Source organism: Lissotriton helveticus, chromosome 2_1 (assembly GCF_964261635.1).
Source record: "Lissotriton helveticus chromosome 2_1, aLisHel1.1, whole genome shotgun sequence".
Lineage (NCBI taxonomy): Eukaryota > Metazoa > Chordata > Amphibia > Caudata > Salamandridae > Lissotriton > Lissotriton helveticus.
In genome coordinates this window covers 1,026,231,538-1,026,256,637 of record NC_136059.1, presented here as the reverse complement: position 1 = coordinate 1,026,256,637, position 25,100 = coordinate 1,026,231,538, and the positions used below count along the sequence as shown (strand labels likewise).

General features: G+C 44.6%; 1 protein-coding gene across 2 annotated transcripts in view; it reads right to left on the bottom strand.

Annotated features, from left to right (window-relative positions):
* Window positions 1-25,100, bottom strand: part of AGTPBP1 (ATP/GTP binding carboxypeptidase 1) — a 1,069,504-nt gene that overhangs the window by 325,460 nt on the left and 718,944 nt on the right. For both annotated transcript variants that reach the window (XM_078675801.1, XM_078675802.1), the window contains exon 18: window positions 14,509-14,596. In XM_078675801.1, the coding sequence (XP_078531927.1) occupies window positions 14,509-14,596 (88 nt within the window). The remainder of the gene's footprint in view (window positions 1-14,508; window positions 14,597-25,100) is intronic.

The following is a 25,100-nucleotide window of genomic DNA, read 5'->3' as shown; positions in this document are numbered from 1 at the left end:
AGCAACTGGGCATAAACAAACTCTGAGGAAGTAAATGGTATATTTAATCCATTTAAACATGTATACCCCCCAGCATTTCCCTGAGCATCAGGGCTACCTCCTACTCTACGACACGTCCTGGGTCAACAGCTGCGGCCAAAAACCTCTCATTCCACTGACGGAAGTTCCAGTGAGGCTATGTATAATGCTCCTAGGAACATGGGGATGTATGCTAGTATTTCCCAAAATTTTCATAAACAAGCATTGCCAAAGCCAGTAAGTCCCTCACCACTCTAATAAGCATGGGCAAAAGCAAAAATCGTTTTTGGTCTCAAAAATTACATATTGCCACAGAAATTCTGTGCACTGTGCAAAACTACTTTGTGTGTCAATATGCTCCTCGTGAGAGAGCAGAATACTGTCACTCACCGTGATGCCAGCTGAGAGAGAGAGAGAGAGAGAGAGAGACAGGCATAATTTTAATATACGCAAAAGGTGCATGTGAAAATCTGAATCTTTCTAGGTTCACCTTTTGTTTTTAGTTCGATTTCTTTCTGTTTGGACTCCTTGAGCCAAACCCGAAAGGAATCAAGCATTGCAGGCCTAACTTTTCTCTGAAACAATTTCTCCTCACAGACTTAACTTGTTTCTGTGTTGTCATCCATCTAATGTGTTCGCCTGCCACCTCCCAATCTTTCTCTCGTAGTTTGTCATATATACCGATGGCAACAATAATTTCAGAATTGCTGTAATATCAGAGAGAGTATATGTCCCCATCATTAATACGTCTCCTAATTCCTTAAAAAATCCAGCAGGATCTTTTGAGTGAGGGGGAACCATCTCTTTTATCCTTAGCAATTCAAGTTTTGTCAAGGGTACATAAATAAAAACGCGTTGTAACGCGCCATTTGCGTCAGCTCTGGGGTGGACCTCCCTCATGGGGAACTGGCCTGTTTGAGGAAGTCTATTAACTGGTCCACAAGAATTAGTGAAAAATTTATATACAACCGCTTTCTGGTATTCCTGTCTAAAATCTATAAATCTGTTGAGAAAAACTGAACCATTGTGGAAGAACATGTTATCAGCGCAGTCAGACAAAAAAATCTTCTAGTCTTGGATCATGTTTAAAAAAAGTGTCATTGGGAGTGATGAGATGCTGTACCATGTAGAGAATCGCTAATCTTTGATGTGAGCGTGGTAATGCTAAAAAGAGTCGGGCTATGAGATCACTGTCATATATCTTATACTGAGAGCCCCATAGGGTCGCAGTTCTGGCTATTTCCTCTTCCTCCGGTGTAAGCGGAGGTTCCTGGTCTAACCAATAGTCTAACGTGTTAGATGTATTTTCAAATAATTCATCCGGAGATGGCCGTTTAGAATGACCTAGGAGGAATGGGGCCGGGCGTTGTCGTGAAATAGGGGCGGAAGGGCGAACAGGTAGTGCACCGACACCATGTTTTGTGTACATAAAATGTCCTGGAGTACCCCGAGGAGGGAGGGGAATCTCCCTCTCGAGAATACTTTTTCTAGTTCCCATCTTACGTATTTTCGAAAAAATAGGCATGATGGCAGACTTTCTATTAGAAATAGAAATGAGAAACAACAAACATATATCTTTACCGTACCCACAAAAGTTGTGGGTCCGTCTTTATACTTTCAGCAGTACTCACCGAGAAGGAGACTAGAAGGCCTGTTGATCTAGAAATGCGCGCAGCTTTTAAGACGGGGCTCACAAGACCTCGGACTCGTCTTCTTCACGGGTTGGGCTTTGGGTCAGGACGTTCCGCAATCTTCTTCACCGCCTGGTGTGGATGACGGGCCGCAGTCGGTCCCCCCCTTCGCCTTGAGGGATTTGGCGGGAATTCCCCGCGTCTGTGCACTTTGAAGTCCGTCAAAGGTCAGGAGGGGGCAGTACCGGGTCCGACATCGCCGGCGCGTGGGGGAGAGGGAACGTCCCTGTTCAGGCGCCAGAAATGTCGTAAATAATTAATATTACCTTATCTTAGAATTTCTATATTAGTAAATACTTTAAATTAAGTAAAGACAGGAGTCCGTGGTATTCGAGTAAAGAGGGATTTATTCAATAACTCGAGTTAAGGGAGAGCTCCTTCACCAAGCGGGTTCAGGAGTGGTCTGATGCTTTATTCACACAGCAGAATATTTATACAGATTCAGTCAGTAGGCAAAAACAGGGAAGTGACAAGCAGTAATTTCCAACAAGATGTGTCAAGGTATGGGCGTGTCTTGGGTCTCGTGAGAGTGCATGCAATGTGTCGAAATGTGCTCATTTCAGTTGAAGGCCCTTCCTCATCCGGGGGGGGGGGGTTTATCTCTCAGCTTAGAGTCAAGAACAGGAACTATCTTTTAAAACAGGAACTATCTGGCTGGTTCCCAGAATTGGCAGAACCACAGAAATGTGTGGTCAATGAACTAAGATGCCAGGTGCAGGGTGTCTTACAGTCAAGAACAGGAACTATTTCTTAAAACAGGAACTATCTGCTGCTGGTTCTCAGAATTGGCAGAACCACAGGAATGTGTGGTCACAGTGTACAGCCTTGTGCTTCCTCTATTAGTTGGTGTGGTTTAATGGCCTAACCTCGTGCTTCCTCTTTCAGTTTGGGGTGGTCACAGTATAGCTGGTGTGACAGGCTGAGTTACCAACAATGGACAGGATGTGGCTGAGTCTCTGGCACAACTGGGGGAAGGCACACAGGCAGGCTTCTTGGAATTGGCTCGACCACAAGGGGCAGGGGGTTGTGCAAGATTCAATGGGGATGTGGAGGACAGTTTTCAGACAAGTTGCCTAGAGCATGGCAACACAAAATGGAATTTTAAAAATGCAGTTCAACAACCTGACATGGATTGACTCTTCGAGTACAGCAGGAAGCCCTCAGCACACATAATCAGGCCACCTGGGGAGGTGTTGGAGCATGAGGGACACATGCCTTATATGCCTGGGTACAGACACCTGTAGATACAGTGCCTGGGGAACAGAGGGTGCGCACCCTCACCTCAGCACACAGGAGAAGTCCATCAGAAGCCGTAGGGCAGCAGAGTCGCAAGCCTGGGGGGGGCAGATTACAAAGCTCTGTGGAACTTAGAGAAAAATAGGAACAACTGTGAAGGGATTGTGAAAGGCAACAAGGGCAATGACAGTAAGAGACTCTCACAATGGACGATGTTGTCGGGCTCGGTTCCCAACCAGTAGTCACTACTGGAAGTCGGGGACCCCCAAGCAATTTATAAGATTTAAATTTCAAACATTAAAATGTGCAAAACATACATAAACAAGTGCACACCAAACAAATACTCAAATTACTAAAGATTTTATTATTTGGATATATTGAAAAAATTTGCAAGAATCGAAAATATTTTATGGAAAGGTTGGTGCTGCATCTCGGCGACTAACGTTTCAACGTTTAATTTTATTTCGTGGTAAAAGGCTCCCAATGGTTAACTATTTAAGCTCTACCGACAGATTTGAAGGACATCTCAGGGTTACCAAGGTAAAGTATGTTGCACCTTATAAAGTATTTTAAGATGCTGCACTCCAGCGTAAATGTGTTATAGTATACACAGGGAAGGTTTTGCTTGTGGTTAATATTTCAATAGGTTGTAAATGCAAGCTCCCTGAGGTGTAAATGCTCTTCATCCTTTATGCTTATGCACATTGCATTTGTACTCAATATAACTGGTGTATAAATATCAACTATACACACATGTTCATTTTGATCTATTGTAAAGTTTCCTTTTCATTTTCTTACCATGCAAAAGTTATCAGCCTCTTCCTTTATTTTTCTTTTCTCCTGGTGAACCAGAAGTGAAATGTCCAAGTGGGAAAAGGTCCTTACGTTTGGGTGTTTCTCTGTAATTTATCCAAAGAATTGAAGACACTCCTGTGTATGCATTATTTTAAGGAGCGGAGGGGCAGGAAACGTTTGATAGTTTGCCAAAGTTAGATGATAATGATGCAGAAAGTTTAAACAAGTTTGAGGTCTGTAGCAATAGGTTTGGATTTACACTTTCTCCCCAAGGTCAGTGCTGTGCTTCGGTGTAATCACTTTATCTTGAGCAAGCAGCAACGAGAAAGTGCCAAAGACTAGGTCACTGGTCTAAGAAAATTACCACCATGTGCAAAACAACATACCAGAGACCAGTTTCAGTCATCTGGATACAATTTGTGAAGAAATGTGTTTGGAAGAATAACCATCTTCGACTGACGTATTAGTGATTGCTAAGAGTACTTATTACAATGTCATTTGTGAAAGAGATAAAAAGGGTAAAACGTTCAAAAACTGTCATTCAACAGGTGGAGGATTAAGAAAAGATTATATGGAAGATGTACGGAAACTAAAGAGAGCGTGTTTAACAGGTATTATGCCATTTCAAAAGAATGTGCCACGCTCAACGTCATTTGTGACGTGTAATAAGAGAAGACATTTTAGCAAGTGGTGTAAATTGTGAGGGAGAATAAGGTGTATGAAGTGAGAGTTGGATGAGGGGAACCACTAGCAGGTGAACGTTTTGTAAGAAAATGCATGCCGAAGGTGAGGTCCAGTTAAATGAACAGTGAAAGTACTCAGGGGCATGGCTAATTGATTTCTGACAAGTGTAGATAGAAACATTTAAACATTCTTTTACATTCTTGAACCGGATGTTCGCCCTGGTCGTTATGGGGAAACGCTCTGGAATATTAGGGTTCTTCTACACCAATACTGAGTTCCATGGGTTTAGTGAGAGAAGGAAATTATACATCCTTAAGAAAGGAGATAGCATGCTGTGCTGATCTCACCAAGGAATACTAGGTATTGTTTGGATACCAGTGCTGACCACCGCTCAAGATTAATGATGAGTTTACTGATAGTGTGGTTTCCCAGGTAAGTGAACCATGAGAAGTTGGTGGCTTGAGAGCCGATCATTACAGGCATGTGAGCTTGCTGCTCCGCACCAACCCAACAAGAGTCCTGACCAAATCCGCGGTCTAGGTTCAAGAACATTGGCCACGGCTAAGAGAGTGACCGAGGAGACAGCCATGAAGAACCCTGGGCGCTGCGGAGCAGACTGTCAGGGCCACGGTGGGCATCAGAGCAGTGCAAGCCTGAGTCACACAAAATAGCGGCACCATCATGAGGCAGGCCCAGGCGAGAGCGTTGATGGAGAACGGAGGCTGCCTGCCAAGAGAGCGCAAGATACGAGACGCAGGGAGCGGGCTAGCTGGCTTGCAGCGCGTGGTCAGAATTGCTGCAGATGGCGGGCCTAGTGGACACTGCAAGAGGGTCCTGGACTCATGGGAGGAATGTTGTTGCCCTCAACCAACCCTGACATCTAAGGGCGGCTGCTCCAGCAAGCTTGCGAAAGGTAAGGCCACATCCATGGACGGATCAATTATGTCCAAGGCAGATCTTTCTCCCTCTAAAAGAATCGTTCTCCCCTCTAGCCTCTTATCTTCTGGAAGAAGATCCACGTATGGGTGATATCGGACCACATTTGGCACTCATATCTGCCTAATATCGCTAAAACGTTGGTAGCATGCACAGTAGTACCTGAGGTGGTGGTAAACCTATTGCTGATGTTATCAAGGGGCCTACCTTCTTTGTCTGGTGGAGTGGTGATAGGCGCTGAAGGATTTATTGACCTCCTTTGTAAAGCTTGAGTAATTACTGAGTCTGGTTTCAGGTGTCCTACCAGAAAAGCTGGCGCATCATCAGGAGCCTTGTACTTCTCGTCTATTCTAGGCAAAATCTCAGCAGAAAATGAACGCTTTCTTTTTTGTGAGGGTCCTGCTGCTTCAAGACTAGATTATTTGGAAGCTTTTTTATTGTCCTCAGGAGAGACTGTAACCTCTCTCTCCTTTTAGATTTTTCCAGAGAGGCATGTGAGGCAGAGCATTCCTCATCCTCAGAGATGTATGTTTAATTCTCTGCAGCCAAATCAACAACCTACCCTCTCTATTTGTAAGGGTTTTGGTTGAGAAAGCTCTACAAATCTCGCAGTCCTTTACATTATGCTGGGGATACAAACAGTGAATACCGTTTTTATGGGGATCTTCTGCATGGAGCCTGAAGCCTCTTCTTACTTTATGTTGCACACAACCTGAAGAGCCCTTTCTTTGAAGAATACGATGTTTCCTAGAAGAAATGTGAAGTTTGAAGGAAAAAACTGAGCAGAGCTCAGGAAGACTCTCTGTCACACGACATGCGGTACAATATCTGAGGAACTCAGCCTCTCTTGAGAGTGTTCTACAGGGTGCTGTCGCCTTATTGGCTGCTGTTCAAGTTGGGTTATTTTTTTTACAAAAGAAGTTAGATAGGCTATTGCAGTGACTGTTCATTGCATTTTAGCCTACAATAGTATTATCTACTGCTTTTATAATGATACTGTGGGACTCCCACTACGACAATGGAGATGATTCAAGCATGTGAATCTATGAAAGATTCAATACTGGAGAATTATAGAACCATTTAAATGGTGAGATTATTTACATCCATTGGTGAGGGAGCATAAAGCCTCAAAAGGAATTAGTCTCTGGACCCATCTTAGACCATTAAATAGCTATGTGGTGGTAGACAGATTCCAGGGGTGGTGCACTGGGTGGGAGGAGAAGGGCAAGTTTTTTTGCTGGTGGAAGCTTTATATGCTTCTCCTGTTAAGAACAAAAAAAACGGAATGAGACTTGACTATTGACTCAGCCACAATCTCTTAATGATGAGGTTCTTCCACACCAAATAAATTCGGGTGCTGAAAAACCTAACCACGACTAACGGGGTGAGTGAAGGTATCGCATGCAAGCATGTGCTAATTTCGTTGTGAATTACTTGTAATCAGGAGGTTAGTGGTGTGGCCAACAGTGAACACCAAGATACATACATACATACACATGTACATACACACACATAGACACACACACACTCATGAAATGTATTTCAAATCTTATTTGGACTGGGTTGATGAAAATAGTTAAGCATAAAATGTATTGACTATGCAAATTAGTGAGTTCTAGTGTTACCTCCAGGGCCTTGGTCATGTTCTTCCAATAATCAGTGATGACAGGACATTCCCATATCATAAGGAGAAATCTCACATCAATAAGCTTACATCTTGAACAATGGATTATCACGAGTAAGTATACTTTGGTAAGCCTTTTAGGGCTATGTATGTTGTTTGGTATACATGAATAAGATATACTTAAAGTCTGTGTTTCTGAACACTTCAAGGAAATACCTTATCACTTGTTTTCTTATTCTCTATCTGTTAGTTCTTATTACCCTATGTCTTGTCCACACTGGTGTCTCACACACATTTGTTACTCTTTGTCATGGAGTCTATGGCTTTATATAGCCATGTGACCTGTCATCCACATCCTCCAAAATCACTGATTTTAACAGCCCATGTACTCTGTGTATTGAGGTTCCTCCTCTCTACTGCTCCATTGTCCACACATGACTCTAGCATCGGAGCCGTAGAGCAGAAATTGACCGGTCGGTAAGTCATCCTCCTCTATCTGTTGTTGCAAGGTTTTTAGTGCCAATGAGATGCAACTCTTGCACACTGTCTCCATTTCAAACCTCGACCATGCCTCATGTTGTTTACCTGTGAAGTGGCCTGGAGGTTTCGGCAAGCATGTCAAGGGGAGGTAGTGTACTGGTGTACTTTGGGGAGGATTTGTCAACAATGCACTGACAAGTTTTGATTAAGCCCTTTCAGCTCAATGGGCGCCTCGATGGTGCTAACTCAAACCAGTCATCTTCAATGTTAAGTGAATGTCTCAAAGTAACCAAAGTCTGGATGGTTCATAATACTCTTGCTTATTAGACAAAAGAGCAAATTCTTAAATGTCATTCTTCCCAAGAATGCAGATATTCCATGTCAGACCTGACGTTACTTACTTTTAATCTTGATTAATCTCCACTTGTCTTGTCTACCTAAAATTTAAGTGTGAGCTGAGGACAATTACTCATTTACAACCAGCTAGTTAAATTGTGTGGTTACCATGGTTTCCTGCTTAGAAACACTTCTTTTTCATCTCAAAGGCACACTAGTCAGGGATGTCATTCTCTCAGGGTTCAACTATGCAAACTACCCCTACCTTGGTCTCCATTTCATCTTGACAATCAAGATCTGACCCATTCAAATCAACATTTACACCCAGCAAAGGGGTTTTGCAAACTATTGAGGCTATATAAACATTAATAATCACACTCATGTTACTTTATGACAATGTCCCTGAATGCCTGAAGTAAATGTCACCAACCAAGCCAATTCAAGTCTTTAAACACTACAAAACTGAAAGTCTGAGAGTTGTGTTCTTTGGTCTAATATTACATAACTCACTACATGAAGCCCTTCGAGATAAAGAAAGTGTTACTTTCATGCATTTTGGATCTCTATTAAGGGTATCTTCAATAAAATCATAAATACCTCAGCTTATGTGCTGGATCCACTCTATTATGTTTGCAATATCCCAATTATTGACAGAAATGGTCCCAACAAGCCAAGTATGGGTCATTATTAAGATAGGGATAGCCAAAACATTTGCAAAAAATGCAGTTCTTATATCGAGTATTGACCACAATGATATCAAGAATGCAGACATGTCACTTTTCACCGGAATCAAGGGATAGCCCCACTGTTGACAAGAATATACCCAACAAGTTAATGATAGGTCCCTATTGTACCAGTGACAACCAAAGTGTTGGCAGGAATGGCATCAATACTTCAAGGCCAGAGGAGGAGCCAAGATGGCGTCCGGAGCAGACCTGTAGGCTCCCGGCTCCTTCAGCCTGTTACCGTCGCTCCGTGATCCTGGCATATATCCTGATGCATTTCACTACCGGATGGAGAGCGGCGCGGCGCTGATTCCAGAGATGTGATCCTGGTCTCTCGACCTGCCCGGTGGCCGGAGATAGCCGCGGTGATGCCCGCAGCCCGGGAGCCCGTCTGCACAGGGGCTCTTTGCCGTTCCCCGGAGACCTGATGGCGGCCAGGATACCTTATCGGCACTGAAGACCTGGGCTCTGGTGGGGACCTCACGGAGCACTGTCTGTGCTGCGACGCGTGCGGCGATTGCAGAAGGAGGCCAGGAACGAGCACTTATGGAGCTGAGGCACCCTATCGCAGCACATCCTTTGTTTGGGGCAGATACGGACGGAGAGTGTTGCACGGCCATGTTTGATAGCCTGTGCTTGCCAGGCCCCGCGCCTCGCCACCCCCTATGATACGGGGCGCCTCTCCGCGCTGTGTGCCTTACTGGTGCTGTACTTTATAAATGCTTTAGCCCCGCAATGACGCTCGCCTGGGCCACGACTATCCTGTGATTTCCCCGGACTTTCGCCGTGATGGCTTTGTTGGAGGCACCGAGGTATGGGGGAGGGCGCCCGTCCCTGTCACTGGCCTGTGTTACCCCGCCTGCGACGGGGTCAGATTCTCAAATAACCCCCTTGGGAGGTGAGAGCCCGGGGCTTCAGCCTGCAATTTCTCTCACAACCCTCCTGACTGCCCTGCATGTCCTCCGCGCTGATATGCGCCTAGGCTGCCAAGTGCTGTGGAAGAAGCTGGACGACATGGCGTCGTCGCTGCGATGGGACTGCAATATACTGACCCCGCCACGTCTACCCTCGTCTCCGCTTGCGCTTCATTGCGATACAGTGCTTCCTTCAGCCTGCGGTACAGAGGTGCTCGCTCCCGAATTGACCGGTGCCCGAGATTGTCTGTCTGCTGCCTTTACCAGAGATACTTTGTTTCTCCTTTCACCGGAGAGTGTAACATTGTTGGACTGCTCGTCGCGAGTGCCTTGGGGCATTTTTACACCGTTGTTGACCTCATCACGGGCCCCTGGATTGTGCCCTCCAACTTTGCATTCAAAGAACTCGTATGCTCTGCAGGTTCCTGGGGAACTCACTACTACAGCTGATGGAGTTACTGTTGGATCTCGACGGCCATTTTGTGTTCCTGCGACGCTCACACTCTCTCTGTTGCCATATTGTTTCTCTGCTTCGCTGTGGCTCAGCCTGGTGGGATTTCGACGCTCGGGACAGGGTTGATGACTTTTTCCCTATTGACACTGACTGTCCGCTTGGTTGTGACCCCGGACTGGTACATTGTTCGATGTGTTGATTATGCATTCTGTGAGACTTCTACCTCTTCCGTACTGTCTCTCCTGTTCTGTGCGCTGGCCTCTCCCTTCATTTCAAGTCGCAAGTATTGTGTTCTATCATTTTTGGTTCCTCTCTGTGGGGCGACTGTTGTTTTGCGGGCGGGTTGCTCGGGGACGGAAGATGCGGTTGATGGCTATTGAGCCTATATTTGTTTCCATATTATTCCTATGTTGTGGAGGGGATCGACACTTATGGAGGGTTATGTATTGTCTAATGGGACGGGGGTTTGCCTGTGAAGGGTGGCGTCCATTTTATTTCTCTTTGTCTCTGCACTGCCTGGGGCGGCCATCTTAGTCTTTGCTCTGGTTGGGGCGGGTTTCGGGCAGGTACCATGATGCAGTGATCGTTTGCAACTTATATGACACTAGGGGGTCCCGGGTTTTCACTTGCATTGGCCTATTTTCTGTGATTTATACCTATGGCGCCTTTTTGGCGCGTATCAACGCTTCAGTTCTTCACATCTGTTTTCCTTCTTGTTTCTCCTGACACTTTCGATTATGATTTGGGACTGCTCATATCCGGTTGTCTATTTTACACATGGGGGGGTGTTTTATGGGTCCGGTTTGCGCTCTTGTGTACCGCATTTGTAACCCCCTTGTTTTTCGGCCTGTGTCCTTCTAGACTCTAATGACGTCTGTATCCTTTTTGGCTGGATGTCCGGGAGATCTGTTATTTTATTGGCTCCTCCCCACCTTCTTCTTTAATGGGGATCCGGGAATGTCTTTCCTTGCTCCCTTTCTCACTTGTGATAGTTTTTTCTTTACCTTTTCTCCTCTTCATGAGTGAGAATCTTATTTCTTTTCTTTTCTTTTCTTTTCTTCTCTATATTTCGGGTTCTTTAAAGGGCGACAGGCACTTTACCGGGGGGGGGTAGGCCGTAGCCTCCGGATTGTTGTAGGGTGGGGGGGTGGATTTAGTTTTTCTTTTTGGTTTCTATGGGCCTTGTTTTTTCTATCGTTTCTGCGCTTTCTTGTTCCTTTTTCTGCTCTGGGTCTGACAAGGGATTAGTGGGGAGTGGGTGGCACTGTAGGTGGTGCGTAAATGTGTACTGATACTCCTGCTGTTCGGCATTATATTGCAATACCGTGGAATGTTTATCTCTACTGTTGATCTTCATTATGCTACCTACCCAGGTTGTGAAGTTATTGTATGGACTCAGCTCTTCTTGCATCTATTCTTCATTGCTTTTCTTTAGATTAAATTTAAAACTTAAACCTCATTGCTCCTACCCTTGGCGACGTGTTCTTGTGTATTGTGACTGCTACTGATTGATGCTATATTGTTTGATGCCGCTGAGGAATTGCATTGCTTACATTTTGTGCCTACAGTATCGTGGCCGGCCTGCTGGTTGTAGGCCCGTATTTGTTTTTCTTTTAAATGCACAATAAAGGTTTTTAAAAAAAAAAAAAAAAAAAAAAAAATACTTCAAGGCTAAGCATTTTAGGTGAATTTTTTCAAACCGGTGTGCTTTTTGTAAAACAAGATGGCGATCATTCCCACCACACTCTCTAGCTTCAAAGTCCCTAATTATTCCCCACTTCTAGAGGTGCCGATACTGAGGGTATCAGTAAACTCTAGGGCCAGGGACAATCCAGTTTATTACAAGTTGGGCCCTGAAGAATTAGCATTGATAATTGCTAGTCAGCCAGTAACTTTTCATTTTGGCTTGGACATTGCACCTGCATTTTCAACGGCCGAGAACTCCAGAGTAAAATAAACATCTCATATTTCTGATGAGGCCATTAACTACTGCTGCAAGCTTCATAGGAATTAATTACGCACTCATAATGAGGGCCCAATTGGGCAGGTCAACCCTGATATTTAATTTTCTCACCAGAGAGAGTATCTCTACCTACTAGAGCCACATTATGATGCATAATCTGTTTCTTTTTCTTTATAAGCCAAGGTGGAATTCTGGTTTTTGAGACACTATGATTCCTATTATCGAACATATGAGGATTCTGTCTTGAACCAACTACAGACGGTATTTACCGCCTTTTATTTTGCAAGGGTACACAGCAATGTGTATCTAGACTAAGTATGGGCGGAAAATTCGTTCCGCTAGCGGAATTTGCAAATGTTTGGCAATTTTGCGATCCGTGAATCATGCAAAATTGCCCAAAAATCCGCAATTCGCGAGTTGCCGGATTTTTTTTTCTTGTTCGCGCTTCAAAAATACAATCTCGCGCACGCGGCATTGACTTACCATGATTCTGCGTTCGCTGATGAGTTTTCCTTCCTGTGCGCGTGCGCTGCGAGATTTTGGTAGCTGGCCTAAGCGACGCCGCGATCGCGAACACGTCATTGCGACCCAAAACAGGAAATTGCGAACCTGAACACGTCATTCTGACCCGAAACAGGAAAAAGGCATCGCGAGCAGGCTGGTTAAGTGGAAACAACATGTTCGCGACCGTTGCGACCGCATGCGCAAGTTCTCGTTCCCGAACTGGTAAACAAAATCTCACGAACTAGCAAAAAAAAACAAAAAAAATTGCAAGCTCGCGGAATTTGGTGGATTTTTGCGAATCGCGATTACGAATTCACAAATTCCACCCATGCTTATTCTAGACAAACTATTATTCCAGCACTTGGAGTGGTTATGCTTGTTGTGGTTTATAACCATCATGACTAGAGAGCTAGTTCAACTTACTAGCCTATTTTTCTCTAGTCAGTTCCCTACAGACCTTACCACAAGCTTTGAGCAAAGAACTACAAAACCCATGCTAACAAATGGTTGAATGATAATAACACCTCTCACATACAAAGTCAAACCCCAGAAGAATGCATCCGACCGATTAAAGTCAAGCAATATCAGCTCAAAGGAGAGTATAATTTTTGTGGATAAAAGGCCACACAGTTAGTGGTTCTACTCTAAACACAATTTTAGCAATAACTAATGCGAGGTTATGGGCATAAGTCATTATTTCAGTTCAGGTGAAAGTTATAACAGGGCTCAACTTTACCTAATATAGGCAGCAACCGATAGGAGTGGGGTTAATAGGGAGTGAGGAGCCATGTAGCAGCACTGGATTACACTTGATTCCTTACTAGTGTAACCTAATCCTAGTACTCTGCTTCAACAGGGCTCAGTGCAGCTCTTTGCCCCTGACCATGAGGACGACAAGAACCTTCAAGAAATGGTCTTGGAGGACAGGGAGTGTCTGGACTCAGAGGTCACAGTGCACACTGGCCAAGGACTGTTGGGGATAGCGAAGGCCGGCAATAGAGATGGCAGGCAACATCGAGGGCAGGGACATGTACAACTATTTCATGTTTTGTTCCTGCAAGACTCTGTGCCCCCTTCCTCACAAAATGACTGTCTGAATAATCAGCCATTTACAGGTGAAGTCATGGACCTGGAGGCTTGGGTGAGGGAATAAACAATTGATTGTTCTGAGCTCAGGGAACAACTGCAATAAGCAGTATTGCTCAGACACACACAGTGGACCTGCCATGAGTGCTAACTTTAAGACCTCTATGCCTGCATGCAGAGCATGAGTACATATGCAATCTGCACAGCTTAACCTATATGTCAACTTGCGAATCCAGGCACAGAATTGGAGATTCAGCAGCCAAAATGATTTAGGGGCTGCAACATAACACCAATGGTTCTGCAAAAACCAAACTGAAGGACTTGAGAATACAGCAAGAGCAGGCATAGTCTTAGTTTTGGGGGGTCCAGGACATGGTTGAGTTCTACTCCCAGGAAGGGCTCTGGAAAAACTGTATCTGAAGTTGCTATTATAGTTGATTTATTTCACCAAGGCAAAGGAAGGAATTAACAAACACAGACAAAAAGAACCCAACACAGAGTGGCACCAAAGCATATTTTCTGGACTTAAGTCGTGCTCCTAAATTAAGTTCATCAAAAAAAAGTTTAATTCATGGGCTTGTAGGCCTCACCGTGGCACTCCGCTAAACTGTTATTTGTGACAGAGGTTACATTGTGAATATTCCATAGCAACCCATGCTTTTCTGGAATTGACTACGGAACAGATGGAAACCAAAAGCGAGAGGAAACCACTTAATTGCACAATGAGGACAATACCCCATGCTTGATTATTACAAGTCCAGTTGGAAAAGGTTTTGTGTATATTGTGGGGTGATCATCCTCTGTCTTGAGTGGAGTCTTGACCACTTTAGAGAACACCGTGCTCCCTTCCGCCATGAACCTTCATCTACCCTTCTATTACAAGGGCTGTTGGATGCAGTCTCCATTTTCACTGAAGTGATATTCTATATATAGTGGCAGATGTTTATCAATCTGGGGTCTCCTTTTCTGATTTCCCATGGCAATGTAAACATATTTGTAATTTGACAATTTGTAATCAGTACAAACAACCATACCAACCTCTTACGTTTATATACTACTTACTTGTAGTAACAAATATCTGTTCCAACACGGGTCCACCAAGACTTTGAAATTAACGCTTCCTGAACAGAGTACATAAGGGGTTGCATACCTTTCAAAATACCAAAAGGAACAAGTTGATTATTTAGGAACACACAGTTGTATGTTTAGTTTTAGCATTCAGCTATGCACTTGACAGTTCTAGCAATTTCTATTTATTTTACACTTATTCTTTCAGCAAGGCATGCTTAACATAACATACTCTGTATATTTAGGAGCATCAATTGTTGCATTCCTATGCCATAGATTATCTACAGATTGCTAAAATTTCAACTATTCCCGGTTATGAAAAGAGGGTCAATACTATGGACTGCCACTACATAAATCAATACCACCTGCAGCAATAGCTGAATGCCACTTCTAAATCTGCGCTGACAACATCTGTTACAAAGTTTGCTCACACTAATGGAAAATGGAAGAGTAAGTGGCTGAAGAACAGAAGGAGGAAATGTCAAGCATATAACACAAGTCAGAATAACGGTAACACCTTTTCACCTAGGTCCCAAATAAGGAAAATGCTACTTACCTGTAACAATTAGTCTGCATCATGGAGTGCTGTAGAATCAAATGCTGTGCACATTCCTGCCCTCTACAATTGGGCGCAGATGTTGCAATTTGTTTTCCTCAAAGTAAAGATTTTGGTTTCGGGGTGGGTGGACTCATGATCATTCCCCTTGAACCCACAATGCAAAAGGACAATTAATACAGCTTAAATTGTGTTTTTCGCATACAGGTGAGAGTAAAAACATGTAGCGATGCAAAACAGGGCAGTCTATGTATACTGGTGTAGGATGACCATATATTTGAAAATAAGTACTGTTCAAAGCATTGTACCATAAGCTCACATATGAGGAGGTGGGATAGTACATGTGAATCTACAGCACCACTAGCTTCAAACCGATTGCTACAGGTAAGTAACATTTTCTGTCTGCAGCATGTGCTGCTTTAGCTGACATGCTCTGCACATAGTGGAACAAAAGGGGGTGGTGATGGACGGAGCATCTGAACCAATCAAACACTCACACCCAGTCAAAAGATCTGGGTTTGATCCATCACCGTTCTTTAGCCCACTCTGCCACCCCAGTTCAGACATGGCTATATGCAAATCAGTCTGACCCTGTGCCGCATGGGAACAGTCCAGCCCGAACTGCCAAGCCATGCCTTCCCTGGACCGGAAACAAGCTTCCGAGGACTGGTTTCTGGCATTACAGCCGTCCACAAGTGTGGCAGGGTATGCTCAGACGTGAGTCCCTTGCTCACTTTGCCACTGGATTCAAGCAAGCCGGACTGAAGACGGCTGTAATGCCAGAAACCGGTCCTCGGAAGCTTGTTTCCGGTCCAGGGAAGGCATGGCTTGGCAGCTCGGGCTGGACTGTTCCCATGAGGCACACGGTCAGACTGATTTGCATATAGCCATGTCTGAACTGGGGTGGCAGAGTGGGCTAAAGAACGGTGATGGATCAACCCCAGATCTTTTGACTGGGTGTGAGTGTTTGATTGACTCAGATGCTCCGTCCATCACCAACCCCTTTTGTACCGCTTTGGCCGCCATAAGTGTGGCAGGGTATGCTCAGACGTGAGTCCCTTGCTCACTTTGCCACTGGATTCAAGCAAGCCGGGCTGAAGACGGCTGTAATGCCAGACACCGGTCCTCGGAAGCTTGTTTCCGGTCCAGGGAAGGCATGGCTTGGCAGTTCGGGCTGGACTGTTCCCATGAGGCACAGGGTCAGACTGATTTGCATATAGCCATGTCTGAACTGGGGTGGCAGAGTGGGCTAAAGAACGGTGATGGATCAAACCCAGATCTTTTGACTGGGTGTGAGTGTTTGATTGGTTCAGATGCTCCGTCCATCACCACCCCCTTTTGTACCGCTTTGGCTGCCATAAGTGTGGCAGGGTATGCTCAGACGTGAGTCCCTTGCTCACTTTGCCACTGGATTCAAGCAAGCCGGGCTGAAGATGGCTGTAATGCCAGAAACCGGTCCTCGGAAGCTTGTTTCCGGTCCAGGGAAGGCATGGCTTGGCAGTTTGGGCTGGACTGTTCCCATGAGGCACAGAGTCAGACTGATTTGCATATAGCCATGTCTGAACTGGGGTGGCAGAGTGGGCTAAAGAACGGTGATGGATCAAACCCAGATCTTTTGACTGGGTGTGAGTGTTTGATTGGTTCAGATGCTCCGTCCATCACCACCCCCTTTTGTACCGCTTTGGCCGCCATAAGTGTGGCAGGGTATGCTCAGACGTGAGTCCCTTGCTCACTTTGCCACTGGATTCAAGCAAGCCGGGCTGAAGATGGCTGTAATGCCAGAAACCGGTCCTCGGAAGCTTGTTTCCGGTCCAGGGAAGGCATGGCTTGGCAGTTCGGGCTGGACTGTTCCCATGAGGCACAGGGTGAGACTGATTTGCATATAGCCATGTCTGAACTGGGGTGGCAGAGTGGGCTAAAGAACGGTGATGGATCAAACCCAGATCTTTTGACTGGGTGTGAGTGTTTGATTGACTCAGATGCTCCGTCCATCACCACCCCCTTTTGTACCGCTTTGGCCGCCATAAGTGTGGCAGGGTATGTTCAGACGTGAGTCCCTTGCTCACTTTGCCACTGGATTCAAGCAAGCCGGGCTGAAGACGGCTGTAATGCCAGAAACCGGTCCTCGGAAGCTTGTTTCCGGTCCAGGGAGGGCATAGCTTGGCAGTTCGGGCTGGACTGTTCCCATGAGGCACAGGGTCAGACTGATTTGCATATAGCCATGTCTGAACTGGGGTGGCAGAGTGGGATAAAGAACGGTGATGGATTAAACCCAGATCTTTTGACTGGGTGTGAGTGTTTGATTGACTCAGATGCTCCGTCCATCACCACCCCCTTTTGTACTGCACATAGTGGAAAGCAGTGTCCTTGCAAGCTACAGTAGAAAACATTTGGAGCTACGTTTTAAGAACAGTTTGCCCTGCTTGTGTTTCTTGTTGGACATGAATGTCCAGAGAATAATGCTTTGTAACAGGCTGAATGGTAGATCATCTTGCAGCCCTACATAACTACACGTATGCGAGCGAAATGTTGCCTAGGAATGAGCCTTACGCACAGCATGCAGTGTACGACTTGCTTTAGCAAGCACAGTTAAATACACTTGAGAAAGCATCAAACAAATGCCCAACTTGGAAGTAGAGTTCCCTAAGAATGGCTTCGCAAAAGCTACAAAGAATTACTTTATCTCTGGTTCAGGTTATTGTACGGCACAAGACAGCAATTGTATGAGGCTGTGGGAAAACATCGGCAAGTCAATATTTTGATTGACATGAAATGGATGACACCCATAGGCGGTAAACAAGGGTTTTTCCTATGGATGACCCTTGAATAAAAGGTTCCTCCAATGTTAGAGCTTGCAGTTCATGGACTGTACAAAGGGAAGTGACTATAATGAGAAAGGCCTCTTCAATGAAATTAACTGTAGTTGGCAAGAGTTTAATGTTCAAATGGCAGCTTTAGGAACCTGATAAACACAATGTTCAAATAGCACGAGGGGACTGGTGGCTCACTATGTACAATTACACATTTGATACCTTCCAAAAAGGCCTTCATTACTGGTATTTTGAAAATTCACTAGTGTGGTTGATTGTGCATGTGCATTTCCACGGAAGCTAAATGACTCATTCTCAAAGTGCATGCTAAGCTGCTTTTTATGGATGCAATAAATAGGAGACAACGTTTCGCACAGAAGTGGCTTGTTAAAGGCGTGAAGTAGTTGACATACCACCTCTATTTGGCCACATAAAAGGTGGGCTTGTAGGCTCTTTTAAAATTATCATGCACTCTTTTGGAAGTTGAAATTATCATACACTCTTATAGAAGTTGAAGGTACCCATACTCTTATACTTCAGGTGCCAAATCATTTAATTCAGTTCTCTGTGATAGAGATGTAGTAGCTGACTTCAATTTGAGTGAGTAGGTCTACACATAGAGGCAGTCTATCATGGGAATATACTGAAAGCTCTAGAAGTGCTAAGTATTATGTATGCCTCACCCAGATGAGCGCTATGAGAATGAGCCTCATAGATGCCTACCTAATTTTCTTTACAATATAAGGTATCTGTAATAGTACAGAAAAAGGGTATGCAAATCTATCCGACAAATTCATCAATAGCAGAGTTCTTCAATGTCAGTCCTGGAGGGCCTGATCCATGCCATATTTTTAAGATAACTACATTTATATAAATCTTAATATGCTAAAAATCTGGTATTAATCAAGCCCTCCAGGACTGATGTTCGAGAATCCTGATCCATAGCATAATGCAGATGGACTGTGGGTACAAGGAGAAGCATTTGCCCTTTGTGTTACGCTTCAACCAGGTGTCAAAGTACTGCTGAAGTACGTGAGTGATGACCTTCAACTGATTTGCATGTTCAAGCATACTGATGAGCAGGGCTGCAAAGTAATTTTTCTTCCTGTTGTAGAGGTGTTCCACTGGGAGAAGGACTAGATGGCAAATGGCCCAATGCCAGATTGTTTAAGCCAACTGTAATACAATGTGTTCCTGTTGGTTGACCAAATGAGCAATACCTTGTGAATCAGTTTGTAAAACACTCTGAACAATAACTGAACGGTCTTTAATTCTAGGAGATTGCTACTTCAGCTGCTGAGCAAACCATTGGCCTTGAAATGTGCTACCCACTCTGTAAGACCGCCGCCTGTGGTGATGATGACTTGCAGTTTGGGGTTGATAAACCACCTAACCAGTAACAAGTTCTGGTGTTCCATCAATGCAGTTTTAGCCAAACTACAGGGCCTACCTACACTTCATCTTACTGCTGCACAGGCAATTGTAGCCATTGATTGACTAGACACTCTTGGATGGGAGCACGCACAGATAAACCTTTAGGACAACTGCAATACAAGACACCTTTATTTTTAACAGTTGCATTGTCATCACTGTCAGAGGAAGCGACGTCTTATAAAGGGAACACAGCCTTTTAAATTCCATCACTCTTTGCTGGAATAGGCATTGTCTGTAATAGTATTCAATATCATTCCCAAGAAAGGATGTTTATTTTGCTGGGGAGAGAGGTGGCACTTTTTGTCACTGACTGGAAAACCTAACCTGTGGAGGGCTGAGACTGATTGCTGAGTGAGGCCCTTTACCAGCCAGTCATCCAGTCATGGAAATACATGAATTAAACTGTCAATGCTGCATTAGAATGAACACCAGGCATTGGACAAACACTCTTGCGGCAGTTGTGATCTACAAAAGGTAGTACTTTGAATTAGTAACGTTTGACAATTAACACAAACCTAAGTCACTGGTGGTGTGCCAGGTGGATGGGAATGTTGAAGTAGGTGTCCTGGAGTCACTATGTAGGTACAGGTCCAAAGCAACAGAATAACGCCCTATAGAGTTGTCAAATTGAAGTGCTCTGAATGATGTGTTGTTTGAGCAGCAAGACACTGGATATCACCCTCAGCACCCTGTCTTTTTTGGGGATTAGACAGTACAGGGAGTAGAAACCTTTCCCCCGTGGTGGAACAGGTTGTTTCGCTCTCCTGTGAAGCAATACCTGCACTTTCTCTTGCAGGATCTTTTGGTGGTCCTGACTGATGATTTGCCGGTTAGGTGGAATATGCAACAGTGTGGTGTGGTATTAACTTATTTGTCTCCCGACAAGTGCTGTGTGATTAGAGGGAGTCTGTGGAAGTCATAGTTTGAGCCTGTGGAGCTCCTGTTGTGGATGCCCCTGCACCAGGGAAGGACAGCCGTGGCTAGTAGTGCTGGCTGTTGCTTTAACTGCTGTCCGCGTTTTCTGGAGCCATAACCCAGACTTTGGGGTTGGTGTTGTAGTCCCCCACAACTTGCACTTTTTCTGTGCCCTTCGTTATCTATTCTAACACTGCATTTACTTGCAACTTCAAGAGGTGTACTTCATCAAAATGTAGGTCAATGAGGTACATCCCCATTCACGTGTCAGAACATCTGAAGAATGACTCTTAAGTCTGACTCACAAGAGGCCATGTCATCAGTATCTAGCCACAACTTATATGCGCAATTTGAATCTGTCTTTCCCTCCTGAACAATATCTTTCCCTACCTTACAAGACTAGGAAATTCTTGATAAGCTCCTCCATTCCTACCATTGGTGCGTGTTTGTACTTGGGAAGCAAACTAATACAACTGTGTTGAAGCTGCCACTACCAGCAGTTTTCCTGAGACATAGCTCTTTTTGCTCTCCTTATATGGCTCAGGTTTGTCCCATGTAGCCTGAGTGAATGTCTTATTGCGCGCTCTGTGTACAACCATGGAGTCTAGCGTAACAAGACCACAGGTTTAAAGTGGATCCTGTGGGGCTGCTATATACTTCTTTTCCACCAGAGGCATGATGACATGCGTTTTCATTTGATCTTTAAAGCTTCTGATGAAACACTTTAGTATACTTTTAAATATAATTAAGAATCGCACTGTTCACTCACTTTATGAGAAGTTCTCAATTCGGAAATAATCCTCTCCTTACTGAAAATACAACTAAACCTTATGGTGTTCAGATGTTCACTGAATGACAGCATGATAGGACGCTGACATATGTCGCCGAGCGGTGAAGGTTTGATAGATCCATAGATCAGTTGGCTAGAATGTCCATGTTATAATCATGCCATGGGTCATCCCTGTCATTAGTAGACATGGAAACCTCATAAGGGTTTGGTTGATGTTCCAGGACCTCTTGATCCTAATCTGTGTGCACACACTCAGTAGTATATGGTTAATTGGAAGGTAGGCATTCCTTTGGCTTTTTCTTCAGATTTTGAAAGAAAACAAGTTACTTACCTGTAACTACGGTTATCCAGTATTGGTATCTTTCATAGATTCACATGCCTGAATCATTCCCCGTCGCCGAGGTGGGAGTCCCACGGTAATAAAATATACAAAAGCAGTGCCTTAGAAAAAATTGTAGTAGGCTGACAAGACTATAGGCGCTAAAAGGCCCAAAACTTAGAAGCCTATCTTCCTCATTATATGAAAAGAACTGAAAATAGTCTCAGCCAATCAGTTGACAGCACACTCTAGAACCTTCCCAGCAGAGGCAGTTCTCCTCAGATTTTCCCAGCACAAGTGAGAAGTACGTATCGCTAATACAGAACTGTTCTGCCGGGGAGGAGGGTGGGTGCATGTGAATCTATGGAAGATACCAATACTGGATAACCGTAGTTACAGGTAAGTAACTCGTTTTCTTATCCAGTATTGGGGTATCTTTCATAGATTCACATGCCTGAATCAGAATAGCAAACAGTAAACTTATAACAGTCGTTTGCGGAAGGTGGGAGACAAAGCGTAATTCCATATATCCCCCACTCATCCGGAAGGTTATAGAGCACTAGAAATGTAAATATACATCAATGCAAAAACCTTCTAAAAAGAAAGAATTATATTCAGATAACACATTACATATAAAAAAGTAGCATTTGACAAGCAACACATTTCAGTATTTTATGCATACTCTTATGTTATGAATCTAATGTGAGAGACCTTAAAAGTCTAACCATAATGAAGAAGATGCTGCAGCACCGCTTGTCCCACTGCTGTATCAGCTTGTGATGCAGACTGCAAGCAATAATGCTTCGTGAAGGTATGGACACTCTTCTACGTGGCAGCTTGGCAAATGTCCTCCAGCGTGACCCAGCAAATAAGGCTGTTGACGCCGACATCATTCTGGTAGAATGTGCTTTTACCTTTCTGGTTAAAGGCTTGTTAGCCATTTCGTGACAGAAGTGTATTACTGAAGATAACCACCTGTTTATGGTTGCTTTCGTCACAGCTTGTCCCAGCGCAACTTGGCCATAAGCAATAAACAACTGATTAGACTTTCTTATGTCCTTAGTTTTCTGTAGATAGAACTTTAGACAACGTTTCACATCCAGGGAATGTAGGGCCTTTTCTGCCGGTGTGACAGGATCCGGGACAAAAGTCTTCAATTTTACCGGCTGATTCAAATGAAATTGAGACGGTACTTTATGAATGAATCTTGTATTTGTTCTCAATGTGACAGTCTTTCGAGAAATGAATGAAAGGTTCTGAAATGGTGAAAGCCTGAATTTCACTAACCCTCCGGGTTGAAGTGAGAGCTAGTAAAATAGCCACTTTCCAGGTTAAGAATTTTAATTCAGCTCTATGAATAGGCTCGAAAGGTCTTCTCATTAATTGGGATAACACAATATTGAGATCCCATTCGGGAGGTGGAAGTCGTATTGGAGGAAAGGCTCTAAATAATCCCTTAAGAAATTGCTTTATTAGTGAAGAGGAACATAGTGAAGGTTTGTTCGAACTTCTCCTGAATCGGGATATGGCGCCAAGATGTACCTTTATAGAAGAGAATATTAGACCCGCCTTGGCCAGCGAGAGCAAGTAAGGTAGGATATCCTCAGGTGGAGCTTGAAGAGGATGGATATTATTAGCCTCGCACCAACAACAGAAACGTTTCCATTTAAAACGATACGTTCAGATAGTACTCTGAGCACGGCGCTTGAGACAGAATTGCTCTATAGTCTTCAGAGATTTGGAGATCTTTAAATTCTAAGAAGTCAGGAGCCAGGCGTGCAAGTGCAGCGAATGTGGGTCCGGGTGCAGAATCTGACCTCCTTCCCTTGACAGCATGGCAAGTGTCGGTTTGAGACGAATTGGAGGTTCTTGAGATAGCAGGAGTAGTTCCTGGAACCAATACTGCCTCGGCCAGCGAGGAGAAATGAGGAGAAGAGTGCAATGTTCTCTCTTCATCTTCTGCAGAATCCTTGGTATTAACGGTATCGGGGGAAAAGCGTACGCATAGATTCCTGACCATCTCATGGACAGGGCATTCCCTCTTGACCCCTGTTGAGGAAATCTGCTGGCGAAGTACAGGCATTTGCTGTTCTGCTGTGTCGCAAACAGATCCAGATTTGGTGTGCCCCAACTTTGGAAGATCCTGTTCACCTGTTCCTGTTCCAGCTCCCATTCGTGGCAACCTGCGAGGGATCTGCTGAGGCTGTCGGCTAAAGAATTTTGAACCCCTTTTACATGCTCCGCTCTGAGTGTTATGCTGTGTTCTATAATCCAATCCCACATCTCTTGAGCTTCCTTCGATAGAGATAGAGATCTCGTTCCTCCTTGCTTGTTGATGTAAAACATGCTGGTGGTCTTGTCCGTACGCACCAGCTCTGAAGAATTTGCAATTCTCGGAAGGAAAGCTTGCAGAGAAAGGAAAATGGCTCTTAATTCAAGACTGTTGATGTGTTTCTGCCGATACTGATGAGACCATCGGCCTTGAATCTGGAGGTCCTGAAGATGGCCTCCCCATCCCTCCATTGATGCATCCGTGGTCAGAGTGAATTCCGGGATAGTTTGAAGAAACGTGAGGCCCGGAGACAGATTGCTTTCTTTCGACCACCATTTAAGAGCTTGCCTCATCCTGGGAGTCACCTTTATGCAATCGTCAAAAGATCCTCCTATTTAATGCCATTGTTGTTGCAATTCCTCTTGCAGTGCCCTCATCCTGAGTCTTGCAAAGGGCACTAGGTTGATCGCTGAAGAGCACATCCCTAGAAGAGACGCATATGTCCGGACAGAAAGTGACTTTTTTTCTGATATTTGTTTTGCTAGTCTTCGGAGTCTGTCCTGACGTTCCTGAGACAAGAATGCTTTCCACTCTTGGGTGTCCAGTAAGGCTCCCAGAAAGGTTAACACCTGTAGGGGCTGCAGTTGTGACTTCTTTGCATTTAAAGTGAGGCCTAGACTTTAGAATAGACGAAGGGTGCTTCTGACCGCTTGTCTTGTGATCTGTTTCGATGGTCCTTTGAACAGCCAATCGTCGAGGTACGGGAAGACCTGTATTCCCTGGGACCTCAACGCTGCAGAAACTGGGGCCAAGCATTTTGAAAATATTCTTGGTGCCGACTTTAGCCTGAATGGAAGCACCTTGAATTGAAAGTGGACGCCAGCCACTGTGAATCGAAGGTATTTGCGATGTTTGGGGTGTATAGGGATATGGAAGTAGGCGTCTTCCAAGTCCAGAGAAGCCATTAAATCGCCGTCGTTGAGACAATTGAGCACATCTGCCAATGTCACCATGCAAAAACTCTGTTTCTTTAAGAATTTGTTGAGCTTGCACAGATCCAGAATCGGGCGTCACTCTCCCGATTTTTTCTTTATTTGGAAGAAGCGAGATTACAAACCTCTTCCTTTCTGCGAGATTGGAACCTTCTCTATCGCATTCTTGCGAAACATGTTTAAGGCCTCCTTGAACAGTAAGTGAAGACGAGGGGGAGGGGGACCCTTGGGCGGAGTCGTAGGCGGTTTCTTTAGGAATTACAGAGTGTGTCCTTTTTCCACTAAATCGAGGACCCACCAGTCCGATGTGATGTTCAGCCATTGATGGTAAAATGCAGAGATCTTCGCGCCCACAGGGAGGAAAGGATGTTGGACTGGCGTCCGGCAAAACTCATTGACGCTTGTTTGAATCTCGTCCTTGATTGTTTGCTCTTCGTCTCCCTCCCTGACGAGAGAAATTACTGGAGGTAGACTGATGGTATGATGACTGGTAATACG